Consider the following 13,596-nt stretch of genomic DNA (forward strand, 5'->3'; position numbering starts at 1 on the left):
CATAACAGGCATAAACAGATCAAAACATGGCTCAAGAACAACTCAGAGCCCCAGAGCCAGTAAATCTATGCAACCAAGAAATAGCCAACCTATCAGATGCCCAGTTCAAAACACTGGTGATCAGGATGCTCACAGAACTGACTGATTTTAGTCACAAATTAGAGGAACATATGAAGGCTAAACTAATTGAAATGAAGGGAAATGCACAGGAAACCAATAGTAATGGAAAGGAAACTGGAACTCAAATCAAAGGAGTGGACCAGAAAGAGGAAAAAAATGATCAAACAGAAAAGGCTGAAGAAACAAGAATTCAAAAAAAATGAGGAGAGGCTTAGGAACCTTCAGGACATCTTTAAACATTCCAACATCCAAATTATAGTGGTACCAGAAGGGGAAGAGGAACAGCTACGAGTGGAAAACTTACTTGAACAAATAATAAAGGAGAATTTCCCCAATCTGGCAAAGGAAATAGACTTCTAGGAAATCCAGGAAACTCAGAGAGTCCCAAAGAAGTTGGACCCAAGAAGGCACACACCAAGGCACATAATCATTACATTAGCCAAGATTAAAATGAAGGAGAGAATCCTAGAAGCAGCAAGAGATAAGGGGACAGTCACCTACAAAGGAGTTCCCATTAGACTGTCAGCTGATTTCTCAAAAGAGACCTTACAGGCAAGAAGGGGCTGGAAAGAAGTATTCCAAGTCATGAAATCCAAAGATCTACAACCAAGATTGCTCCATCCAGCAAAGCTTTCATTTAGAATGGAAGGACAGATAAACTGCTTCTCGGATAAGATCAAGTTCAAGGAGTTCATCATCACCAAGCCCTTATTATATGAAATGTTAAAGGGATTTACCTAAGAAAAAGAGGATGAAAAAGATGAACAGTGAAAAGACAGCAAACTCACAGTTATTAACAACCACGCCTAAAACAAAAGCAAACTAAGAGGACAGCTAGATCAGGAGCAGAACCATAGAAATGAAGATCACATGGAGGGTTAGCAACAAGGGAGTGGGAGAAGGAGAAGGGGGAAGAAGGTACAGAAAATAAGTAGCATAGACCATAGATAGAAAATAGATAGGGGGAAGGGCAAGAATAGTATGGGAAATATAGAATCGAAAGAACTTGAGACACATGGTCATAAACTAAAGGGGGGGAATGGTGGGGCAGAGGTGTGCAGGGTGGAGGGGAATGAAGGGGAGAAATAGAACAACTGTAATGGCATAATCAATAAAATATATTAAAAAAAAGCAATTATTACAGCCACTTAAGAAATTAGACCAAGCTTAACCTAGAGATTTAGAATGTTTAGGATGATTTTTGGCCCATAGCCTAGGCCTTACTTCCAGCTTCATCTAGAACTGGCTTCATGAATCCAACAACATATGCAAGCTCCTTGAAGCAAACACTATTACCAAGCCTCCATCCCACAGGTGCCTCAACTTTAGGCAAACACTTATTTTTTACAAAAAGCATTTTCTACAGAGTTTCATGGCTGTCCTCCAGTCTGCTCTTTCCCCATCTTAGCTTGTTGATTATACAGAGGGCATTATAAATAATAATAAATATATACCTTATACTTAATATGTACCATGAACAAACTAAAACAAATTGGAAAGAAGGATCTCAAAAACTGTCTTTATGTATATAAGGGGGAACCACTCAAAAAAAATGAAATTTGTTTATAAAAATTGTGTATTTATTCTTACATATTTAAACTTCAGTCACCTTCAAAGTATTCTTTATTTCATGCAATACACCTATTGAGACATTTTCTCCCAATGCTCCAAACAAGTTTTGAACTCATTGACTTCAATGCCTTTCAATGCTTCTACAACTTTTTGTTTCACCTCTTCCACACTGACAAAATGTTTCCCTTTGAGGATTTTTTTCATCTGGGGAAACAAACAAAAAAAGGCACTTGGGGTAAGATCCAGTGAATAGGGAGGGTGGGGCAGCACAGGGTCATACTGTTTTTGGTCAAAAACTGCTGAACACTCAGCGCAATGTGGGCAGGGACGCTCACAAATCATGAAATGGGCAAATGCATGGAAAGCGTCTTCAAAAAAATTCACTGGAGCCAAACTTAGCCTCTCACAACACCAGTTGGTACACTGATACATATGGGTTCCTAGAACATTCATCTAGTGGGAGAAGCCTATACTACCAGGGGCCCCCCTCCAGAAGATAATTCTGGGTTTTTGGGGTCCCCTGTCATAAACCTCACTCAATGTATAGCTGAAAGGTTTTATAACATTTCAGAAAGATATATAATATAGCAAGATACTGAAGACTAAACACTTAGGAGGAAAATTAGGCAAAGAGAAAACAAGTAGCATGTCAATTGGAGTTAGGACTGAGGTTACAAAGTAAAATGCATGCCATCAAATCCTCCATATTTGCTAGACAGAGTGGCTTTTTTGGTTCCAAAACGGATGGCCAGTATCCATCCTGGAAATAAGCTCTGACTGAAGTCCTCATCCAGCCTTTTTTTTTTTTCATCCAGCCCATAATACACTCTAAATTTCTAACAGCTCCTCCATTGTTTTCTGGATCTTTCCCCTCACCTTCAGCCTCCCTTTTCTATACTCTTAGCTAACTTTTGCTAATCCTTCAATGAAATCTTTCTTGATGCTTCCTAGATGGGTTCAGATGTTCCTAATACTTGCTTCCACAGGATCTACAGTCCATGGAGTAGCTTCTAGAAAGTCTACATGGTACAAAGAAGCTACTTAAATATTCACCAAATGATGAAAGAATGAATGAATCAACACTTTAACAACATTCTCATAGCAATGGTAGTCAAGATGGTGGCATAGGTAAATACAGACCTTGTATCCTCCCACAACCACATCAGAATTACAACTCAGTTACATAGCCATCATTCAGAACTGCCTGAAATCCAGATGAACAACAGTCCTACAACTAAGGATATAAAGAAGCAGCCTCATCAATCCTGGTAGGAGGGACAAAGACAAAAAAACAACAAGCTGGTCCTACAACCACATGTGGCAGATAAAAATCAGGAGGCATACCTTGGTTGTTTATGTGAGGACCTCCCGAAGAGTGAGGGATCTCAGCCCTCCCACCAAGTACCCCCCCAACCCCCCTACCCTGGGTTCCAGTGCCAGGAAGTGATATGACCACAACTTCCAGCTGTAAAAACCAGTGAGAACTGTGGCTGAGTGAGATAGAGGGTGGCTGGAGTCCCCAATGTTCCTCTTAAAGGGCCTGCACACAGACTTACTCGGACTGGCTCACTCTGAGCTTCAGTGCTAGGGCAGCAACTCCATAGGCACCATAGACATACTGGGAAGAAATGAATTGTCTGTATAACACCAGGGTGAGAGATGCAGAGGCAGCTTTCTCCCAGACAGAAATGCTGGCAGAGGCTACTGCTCCTTTTCTGAGGAGCCCACAGTTGGGAGTCATTCCTAGGACTCCCATCAACCTGGCTAATAAACATCATTTGCCCCACCATGGTGACTCCCCGAGACCTGCCACACCCAACTTACAGGCCCACCAAATTGTTTCTAGTCGTTTTTCCATAAGAATGGCCTGTCTTGGCTCATGCTTCAGAGTTTCCTAACATCTCCCAAACAAGTAGCACCTGGCCTCAGTGAGCTATGTACTGCTAAGTGGCTCCAGGCCTTGCTTCACAGCTTGGACTCTTCTGGACACCTCCAAGGCCAGCACAAGTAGCAGCCATCTGCAGATTACTTTGTAGTTCACGCCAGATGGCTCTGGACAGAACACAGGTGGTGACAGACCTTGGCCTGCACCATTCACAGACCCCAGAGCACCTGGTAGACATCTTCAGACCATGATGAAGCACTACCCAACCACCTTCACAGGTGACACTCAAGGGGCAGAATCAGTGGGCACCAGAGCTTAGCTAAAGTAAGTCTTGCTCTTTAGGGTGGGCCCCGACACAGCTAATCCACCATGCTTGTCAAAGACAGTCCTTGAAGCTGAATCGACCTATGAATAAATCCCTCTCATTGATGTACCCACAGCAATCAAGGCTCAACTACAATAGGAGGGTGAACACAGCCCACATGGTGCGGGGCACACTGAAGTGCCCAGCCTGAGTGAACAAGGAGGCTGTACTTCTGGACCCTACAAGAGCTTACTACATTAAGCCACTCTACCAAGTCAAGGAGACATAGCAACTCCACCTGATACATAGAAGCAACTCCAACTGATACATAGAAACAAACATAGGGAGGCTGCCAAAATGAGGAGACTCAGAAACATGTCCCAAATTAAAAAACAGAAATGCAGAAAAAGAACTAAACCAAATGGAGATAAGCTATTTACTAAATGCAGAGTTCAAAAACAGTGGTTTGTAAAGATGCTCAAAGAACTGAAGGGAAGAGTCATTAAACTCAGTGAGAACTCCAACAATCAAAAATAAGAAATAGAAACCACAGAAAAAGGACCAGTCAGAAATGAGGGATATACTAACTAAATTGATGAATAATTTACAGCAGGGGTGTCAAATTCATTTTCACCAGGGGCCACATCAGCCTCATGGTTGCCTTCAAAGAGCCGAAACAGTTTTAGGACTGTATAAATGTAACTGTTAAGGAGTTGAAATTACATTTGGTTCTTTGAAGGCAACCAAAAGGCTGATGTGGCCCCTGGTGAAAATCAGTTTGACACCCCTGATTTACAGGGACTCAACAGTAAAGTAGATGAAGCCAAAAATTAAATAAGCCATTTGGAATATAAGGAAGCAAAACCCACCCAAACAAAAGAGCAAAAAAGAAAAAATACAAAAAACCCCCACCTAGGATAGTGTAAGAAGCCTCTGGGACAACTTCGAGTGGCCAACATTTGAATCCTTCTGGGGGTGCCAGAAGGAAATGACAGGGAGCAGGAAATTGAAAACCCATTTGAAAAAAAATGACAGAAAATGTCCCTAACCTGACAAAGGAAATAGACATACAAGTCTGGGAAGTGCAGAAAGTCCCAAACAAAATGAACTCAAAGAATCCCAAAACAAGACACATAATTAAAATGGAAAAGGTTAAAGACAAATAGAATCTTAAAAGCAGCAAGAGAAGAGCAGTTACCTACAAGGGAGATCCCATAAGACTGTGAGCAGACTTCTCAACAGAAACTTTGTGGGCCATTGTGGGCCAAATATTCAAAGTGATTAAAAGCAAGGATCTACAACCAAGACTACTCTATCCAGCAAAGCTATCATTTAGAATCAAAGAACATATAAAGAGCTTCCCAGACAAGAGAAAGCTAAAGGCATTCATCACTACCAAACCAGTAATTCATGAAATGTTAAAGCGTTTAAGAAGAAAATGTTAAATGTTAAATGTTTAAGAAGAAAAGGTTAAAAATATGAACAATAAAATGGGAATAAACACATGTCCATCAACAACTGGATCTAAAAAACCCAAAATAAATGAACAAAAACAGAAACGTACTCATAGATACAGAGAACATTTTAACAGTTGCCAGATGGAAGTGGGGGGTAAGGAAGATGGGTGAAAAAAGTGAAGGGATGAAGAAGTACAAATTGGTAGTTACAGAACAGTCATGGTGATGTAAAGTACAGCACAAGGAATTTAGTCAATAATATTCTAATACTATGTATGGTATCAGATGAGTATGAGATTTATGGGACGATCAGTAAGTTATGGAATGTGCAATTACTGGGTGGTACATCTGTAATGTAATACTGAATGTCAACTGTGATTGAAAAATTAAAAAATGATTAAAAAATTCTCACAGCAAATGTAGCGATGCACTTCACAGATCAGTTTCTTTTAACCACTATCAATGTAAAGTGACTGAACAATTCAAGCATGCTATCAAAATAAGTATAAAATTTAGTGACTTCATTAAATAACTCCACAGACAGCAAACGTGAATGTAGTGCAAGGTTATAACTCTCTGAAGGTCTGCTTAGCTTAATTCAAGGAACATTTGTTATAATACAGAGAAAGGGAATATGAAAATGAGGTTGATGGAAAGAAATATGGTGTATGTGTGATACAAACGGAAGATGGAAGAAACAGAGTTTTGAGGTTATAAATTTCCAAACATTTTAAATATATTTCTTCAATTTTCTATGAAAAAAATCTATAGCTTTTATCAAATCTAAAACAAACAAACAAATAAAAACAACAAACACAAACCTGAGATAGCAGGATCTAAAACCAGCAAAAAGAAAATAATGTCTTTGCTTTACATAATCCTCTATAAATATTTGTATGTACTGCTTCTCTACACCAGTTTCTGCTCCATAAGCAGTGATAATCAGTTTGACATTATACATCCTGGTAAATATTTAAGAATATTGTTATAGTAGGTTACTTACTAAAGGTAGAGATGTGGGTTTAACAATTGCTACAAATGTGGCAGGGGGAGGGCAGATTTGACATTCTTTGTGAAACAAAAACAAAAGAAACACATGATCCTTAAGGTCACTTTACCCTTTCTCAGAAATGGTTGGCATTTCTGAGATGACAGCGCCTAGATTTGCCTCAGGTAATGTGGAGTCTTTAAGATTCTCCTAAAAAAAATTTTGGATCTTACTCTGAGATGAGATGAGGAAATTAAAGCTCTATGTGACATATTATGATGCAAAAAAGTTATTTCTAATAGTACCTGAAGCATAATTCTGCTGTGCTTTTCACTTACTGTAACATTTTCTAAAATGTTTCTCTAGTGACTTCATATTATATTTCATTTAATGTTTGAATAAGTATCATTTCCAACAGAAAAATTCTAAAGGTGTCATGGAATGCTGTTGACAAACTGTTATAATATAGCACTTTGTCAATTGCCTTAAGGAGCAAATAAAACTCTTGGAAATATATACTGACACCTGGGATATCCTGATCCCAAATTCCTTTCTCTTAGAACAAAATATCTAGCAGTTCTCAGTCATGCCTGGAAAACACTTTAATTGAAACCACTTATTGCTCTGCTACCCAACCTCCACTGATATAGTATTTCTTTAAGTCCTTTCGTAATATATTTTATAGTACATTTTCCCCACATATACTCAGTTTTGTATCTGGTATTTTTTTCAATTTTAACCTTGCCTTCTCTCTCCCACACTAATACTCACTTAAGTCTTATCACTGGGAATGACTTTATCATGGTACACTACATGTTGGATGTAGCAAAATTTGCTAAACAATGTTTGAACACTTGATATAAACACTGTGACCAAAGATTTCTGCATAGCTTTTAGAAAAGAACTGTTCACAAATGTGTGTACACATACATGTGTACACAAACCCAAACAACATACTTGAGTACATTCAGAAACTATATTAACATTTAATAACATCTGATAGAAAAATGCAAATATCTTATTAACACTTTCAGTCCTAAAGGGAGCAGAGATTTCTCATTCAATTAAAAATTTACACCCACTGTCCCAGATGAGTACCCACACCCAAGGGAGGACAGCCCTCCTTTAAGAATGGTACATTGTAATGTAAACAATCTGAGAAAAGTAGCCAGTCATTATATCTTGTTCTGTATCTTGGGAAATGATTCTCTGCATATGAAGAGGGACTCAAACTATAAACCCATACTTGATTTCAAGGTAGAGGGATAAAAAAGTAAAATATAATTCTATCAAAAGCAAAAATAAGTTTTAAAGAAAGGTTCTTGGTTTACTGCGAATACCTTAAAATACACATATGCCTAAATATCTATATTATTAGGAACATATTCCTATTTCCATGCACATAGAATTCAAAAAATCGTACCACCCAATTCCAAGAAAATCGTACCACCCAATTTCAGTGTACAATTCAATAAGAAAGAATCTGAAAATGTACAGAACAGGTAACTTGGTATAAATCACCAAGATTACTATTATCATTAGTAGCAGCAGAATAGCTTACATTTATTGAGTAAATACCAACATGAATTTTTACAAACTCCCTTAGGAAGCTAGTATTATCATCTCAACAGATAAGGAAACAGGCTTAGAGAGATGGAAAGCATTCAAGGTTACATAGCTAGGATTCCATCTCAGAGACTGAATAGTGCTTGTACTATATATACTGCCTCACTGCAACTTAGCTACTTTACCTCTATTGAGAGATCTTCATTCAACTTTCCTCCTTTGCTCAAAGTTTGCAACAATCTTTTGCAGTTACTTTCCAAACTGCCCAGCTTCAATCAGAAACATTTCTACATATATCAATGATTAACCTGCTAAAATCAGGTTAATGATAACTATCTGCTTAGTAAAATAACTTCTTTAAAACACATTAAGAGTCAGGTTTAGTATTTAAAGTAGTAAAAAGTTCAAAAGGCTTGTTGAAAACCACCCAAAAGCCAATCTGGCTTTCAAACAGCTTTGCTTAGTGATGTTAATGTCATAATAAACCAAATCTCTGACAGTTCAGTGGGTTTAATGTCCTTTAGAGTAGATAAAAATATTCTGCAGAGCTATAAAATATACAAAGTTTACCTCCAGACTTCACCATCGTGCCATACCAGGCAGTCATATACAGGGCCAGGATCACTATATTTTTTCTCAAAAGAACTGAGCAATTCCACTTGACTTTGAAGCTCCTCCTTGATTAGTTTATTTGCCTAATCAATTAGAACATATATTAATATTAGTACATTTTGTAATCTTGAAAAGTTATATTAACATATGACCAAAGACACAGTATGACCCAATTGTAAAGTCATTTTATCCTGGAAAAATGTAAGAAAATTTTCTTTTTATATCTATGTAACCTGTAGCTCAATTTAATGATGTAGGTATCAATTAATATTAAACATTACAAATATTTCTTTTACTCAATTTCTCATTCAGTCACTCACTCTGCCCACTTTGAAAAAAACACTATGTTATATGCTGGTAGTATCTTTTGGCCAAAACATGTGTTGGTCACATATCTGTAATTTGTATAACTGATTTCTAAAATTAATTCTAAAATTGCTACAAAATAGGTTACCTGTACTGGCTATTTTAGATTTTTGTAACAGGGCTGTTTCCATTTAAAACCTGTTACTTAAGAACCCAAATATATAATAAAATCATCAGCTATCTTACCTCTTTTAGAATATGCTAAGTTAAATACCCACTATATTCATGACCATATACATATAAGCTTCTATTTAACCATTTTGATCTATAGAAACGAGAATTTAAAATGCTTCAACCTAAGTATTTAACTACATACTACATTAGACTGCGCTACCCCAATAACCCTAATAAGTAAAAATTTAATTTTCACATGTTCCAAAAATCTTAAGCTAGACTTTGTTTTTAATTATTTAACATATTGAACATTTACTCTCCTTTAAACAAAAAAGACAATTATATAGACATGTTTGGCCTACAATAAGATATTAAACCAGCTCCCTCTTTTATCAAGTTAGCCATATATATGTAGCACCTGAAAACTACTGTATTTTTCAGAGTACAAGATGCACTCCCCCTCCCAGATTTGGAAGGAAAATGGGGGTTCGTCTTATAGTCCAAATGTTTGTCTTATAGTCCTGGATTGCTGGGGGGTGGGACAGGCACATGGCAGTGGAGCTGGGTCACAGTTTATTAAATATTTTACAACATTTTTTGCTTCAAAAATTTTTTTCCTAATTTCCTCCTCTAAAACCTAGGTGTGTCTTATGGTCCAGTGCATCTTATAGTCCTAAAAATATGGTACATTTATTGTGTCCAATAAAAGGATGAATCAGGACAAATACTGACCTAATAGCAAATTACACAGCTGTTCAGAAAAGAATGCTGTACGTTGATTAAGTAAATATAAATTAAATGTGTATACAGATCTATGCAGGCCAGTGGTCTTCAACACTAAATGCATGTTAATTAAACCTCACAGGAGCATATAAAATGTCTGCCTTCCTGTAAGGTTTTGATTTAATTGGTTTCTAGGCCACAAGCACTGGCAGTTTTAAAGTTCTTCATATTATTCTAATATGCAGCCAAGGTGGGGAATCACTAATATGATTCCATTTTTGATAAAGAAAAGGTACATTCATGCATTAAAAGAAAAATTCAGAAGGATAAACATTGAGTTGCTATTACCATCCCTGAAGGGTGGCATTTTTTAGAGGTTTTCACTCACTATTTTATATACCTGTGTTGTCCAAAAGTTTCTGCAACTAGCAAATATTTTCTACATAATAAATCAGGACATTATTTTTATCTTATAAATTGATTTAAAAATATACTGGCTATTTAAGGATGCAGAACACTGGAACACCCATATGGGGGGGTTAGTGACCCCACAAAACCCCTGGAATTATCTTCTGGAGGCTGGGCCCCAGAAGATAGGCTTCTCCTGCTAGGTGAGTGTTCTAGGAAACCATCCTCATCAGTGTGCCAGCTGGCATTGTTGTGAGAGGCTGCACTTGGCTTCAGTGAATTGTTTTTGAAGACTCTTTCAACATGTTTGACCCTTTCATGATGGGTGATTCATGAGTGCTCCTGCCCACATCGCACTGAGTGTTCAGTAGTTTTTGACCAAAAATGGTATGACCCCTGTGTCCCACCCTCCCTATTCACTGGATCTCACCCTGAGCAATTTTTTTTTTTGTTTCCCTGGATGAAAAAAATACTCAAAGGGAAGTATGTTGTCAATGTGGAAGAGATTAAAAAAAAAATAGCAGAAGCACTAAAAGACATCAAAATTGGTGAGTTCAAAAACTGTTTTGAGCAGTGGAAAAAATATCCCAATACATGTATTGCATCAAATGAAGAGTACTTTGAAGGTGACTGAAGTTTAAACATTAAAGTATGAATATACAATTTTTTAGTAAATAAATTCAAGATTTTGGGGGGTTCCCCCCTTGTGTGTTTCTTGTAGGCATGTGAATTGCAATGACCAATTATGACCCCCCCAAATGCATGAATAATGATCAAAACAGTATTTTTAATAATAGCCAAAAATTAAAAATAAAGAATATATCAATATGCAGAATGGATATATAAATAGCAAAGGATGTGAACAACTATTTCAATACCACAAATATAGATCAATCTCACCAACATACTGAGAGCAGCTACACATAAAAGAATGCACATTGTATGATTCCATTTTACAAAACTGGAAATCAATATAATCATTCAGTAGATTTAGAAGTTAGGATGGTGATTGCCTATAGGGAGGGGTAAGTAGGGAGACACATGAGATGATGCAGCTAATATGCGAGTATTCACGTTTGGATCATTCACGAGCACACACTTACGATTTAAGCACTTTTACATGCTGAATAGAAAGTCCTAAAAATTATACATATAAATTGATTTTGGATAAATAATAAAGAAAAAATTAGTAAAACTACACAACTTAAAACCTGTGGGAAAAAGTCTATTAATAATTATCTCAGAACTCTATGGTACATGGTCCTACAGTAATGTGTAGATAAAAATGATGAGCACCAACTTGAGAAGGGCAATTGTTGGCAACATCAAATTCTTCCTGTTTTCTACAAGCTTCTGCCAGGGCCACTCTGTGAATAGGGTCCCAGATTTTTTCCTTTCGTTCTTTCTGTAAAGACAGAAAAATTACCTCACTATGAGGCTGAAAAATATTCAGAGGTAAACCCAGACAGTCATTTACATGTAGACCTAGTTATTATCAGCTGTGATGCCACATGATTCTCATACAGATGCTTAAAAAAGCCCATTTATAATCAAGTTCATAAAGCAATGAATCAATGATCAAAAACTATTTAGTTCATTCTATGCACCTAGGTTTTAAGAGAACAACTTTACCAAGGCAAACCAAATATATTTTTATACATTGTATGTCCCAATTTAAATACTTGAAGAGGATATAAATAATACTATGTCAGATAACTAAATTCCCAGTAATTTAAAGTAAAAGAAAATACTGTATTTTGGGACCTTGCAGAGCAGATTAAGTGAAAGCAAAGGACAAAAGTAAGACTGCAGCTGCATGTTGATGGACATGCAGACTTCCTCAATTTCCATACCCCCAGCTTATTTTTTCCTGATTTTCTTTGACTTCATAGGCTTCTTTGTTACTCAAATTGATCTTACCTTCATCTCCACTGTCTTTAACACAGAGTGCCTGCCAACAGAAAAATCCTTTCTAATAAAATAATCAGCTTGACTAAGTTAAGGCAGGGGAGGGAGTCAACTTTAATTTAATCACTCTATATCTGCATGTTAATTTATACCTTAGCAACACAAATTAAATTTAACAAGATGCATAAAAATACTGTGCTATATATATGTATTTCAGCTTAAAATTTTAAAATAAAATAGTACCCAAAAAAGTTATGTGCATTACTTCTTTGTAATAATGATTGGAATCTGACTAATAAATAATGGTTATTATATATATAACTTCTTATGGTTTATAAGAAGTTATGACCCCTGGAGAAGCAGATAATATTATGATTAGATAAAAGAGCCCACAGGTCTTTCCCCTCAGGCTCATTTTCAAGGATTATATCTCATTTTGCAGTTGAAACCCTGAACCTGTCTACATCAGCAACTATTGTCATAGCAATATTCAAAATTAGCATTGACAAGTACAGGAACCACTAGCCCCACTTTGTTATTTAAAGTGAATTCTAAAAAATTTCATCGATAGAAATTTCAATTACGTAGTCACCCTAGTCACATTTCAAATTTGCAATAACTACCTGTGCCTAGTGACTACCATAATGGACAGATATCAAACATTCTGAATATTTCCATCATCACTGAAAGGTGTATTGAATAGTGCTGCTTTAAAGCAGGCTACGTATCACTTCATTTACAACTCTACTTTTCTTATGACAGATTTGTGTTTCATATACAGCAGTTGCTTTAGGTGCGACCCTTTCCGTAATAGTAAATAACTAACTGAGGCCAAGGATGGTTAAACAGAAAGAAAAATAGGACAAATTATCATAAAAGCTATAAAGTCTGGACTTTAAATCCACTGTCCTTAGCCTTTTTGAGGTTGTCCTTTAAAAATCCAATGAAAGCTACAGTTCCAGTTCCCAGTTCTCAGAGAAACACAAATATCCAAACATTTGAAATTAATTTCAGTGTATCCACAAATTCCCTAAGTTTATGCATGTATTCAAGATTAAGAACCATGACTTTAAATAGACAACATTCCATTACAGCATCTTCCTTTAAACAGTCATTGATTGAAAGTCTCCCATCAACCAAAATAATTAAGCATTAGTGAGATTTTATGAATTTTTCTTCAAATAAAATTTGAGAAAGAAGATAAGTCAGTGATACAGATTGAACATTACCTGTATCCTCTCCTTGAGGGCTTTTGGATAAAAGTCATAGGCATTTTTTATGCCAATATGATATCTGCCTGAGGGATTTGTCCAACTCACAGGAATCTATAGAAAAATAAATAAATTACCAATTCACAAACTGCTTCCCAATTCCAATGATTTCCTGCTGAAGAAAAAGGTATTTCACTTTTATCCCAATGGCTCAATGTAGATGAGCAGGTTCACGTATTAGAGTGCTATTTTTAATGTTCTAAGGTGTCACTTAATATCTCTCTGGCTCCTTTTATCTCCACCATAAATAAGATAGTTCAACTAGAATACCTTTCATTTATATAATGATTCACAATTTATAA

The 13,596-nt window shown here is 36.4% G+C and overlaps 1 protein-coding gene across 3 annotated transcripts in view; it reads right to left on the reverse strand.

Annotated features, from left to right (window-relative positions):
* The window catches only part of TPP2 (tripeptidyl peptidase 2), a 105,125-nt gene that overhangs the window by 77,965 nt on the left and 13,564 nt on the right, over positions 1 to 13,596 (reverse strand). For all 3 annotated transcript variants that reach the window (XM_037143621.2, XM_037143622.2, XM_037143623.2), the window contains exons 3-5: positions 13,253 to 13,348; positions 11,416 to 11,520; positions 8,463 to 8,587 (exon numbers count right to left, since the gene is read on the reverse strand). In XM_037143621.2, coding sequence (XP_036999516.2) covers positions 8,463 to 8,587; positions 11,416 to 11,520; positions 13,253 to 13,348 — 326 coding nt within the window. The remainder of the gene's footprint in view (positions 1 to 8,462; positions 8,588 to 11,415; positions 11,521 to 13,252; positions 13,349 to 13,596) is intronic.

The sequence above is a fragment of the Artibeus jamaicensis genome, unplaced genomic scaffold, assembly GCF_021234435.1.
Source record: "Artibeus jamaicensis isolate MK-2021 breed Jamaican fruit bat unplaced genomic scaffold, CSHL_Jam_final contig_559, whole genome shotgun sequence".
NCBI lineage: Eukaryota > Metazoa > Chordata > Mammalia > Chiroptera > Phyllostomidae > Artibeus > Artibeus jamaicensis.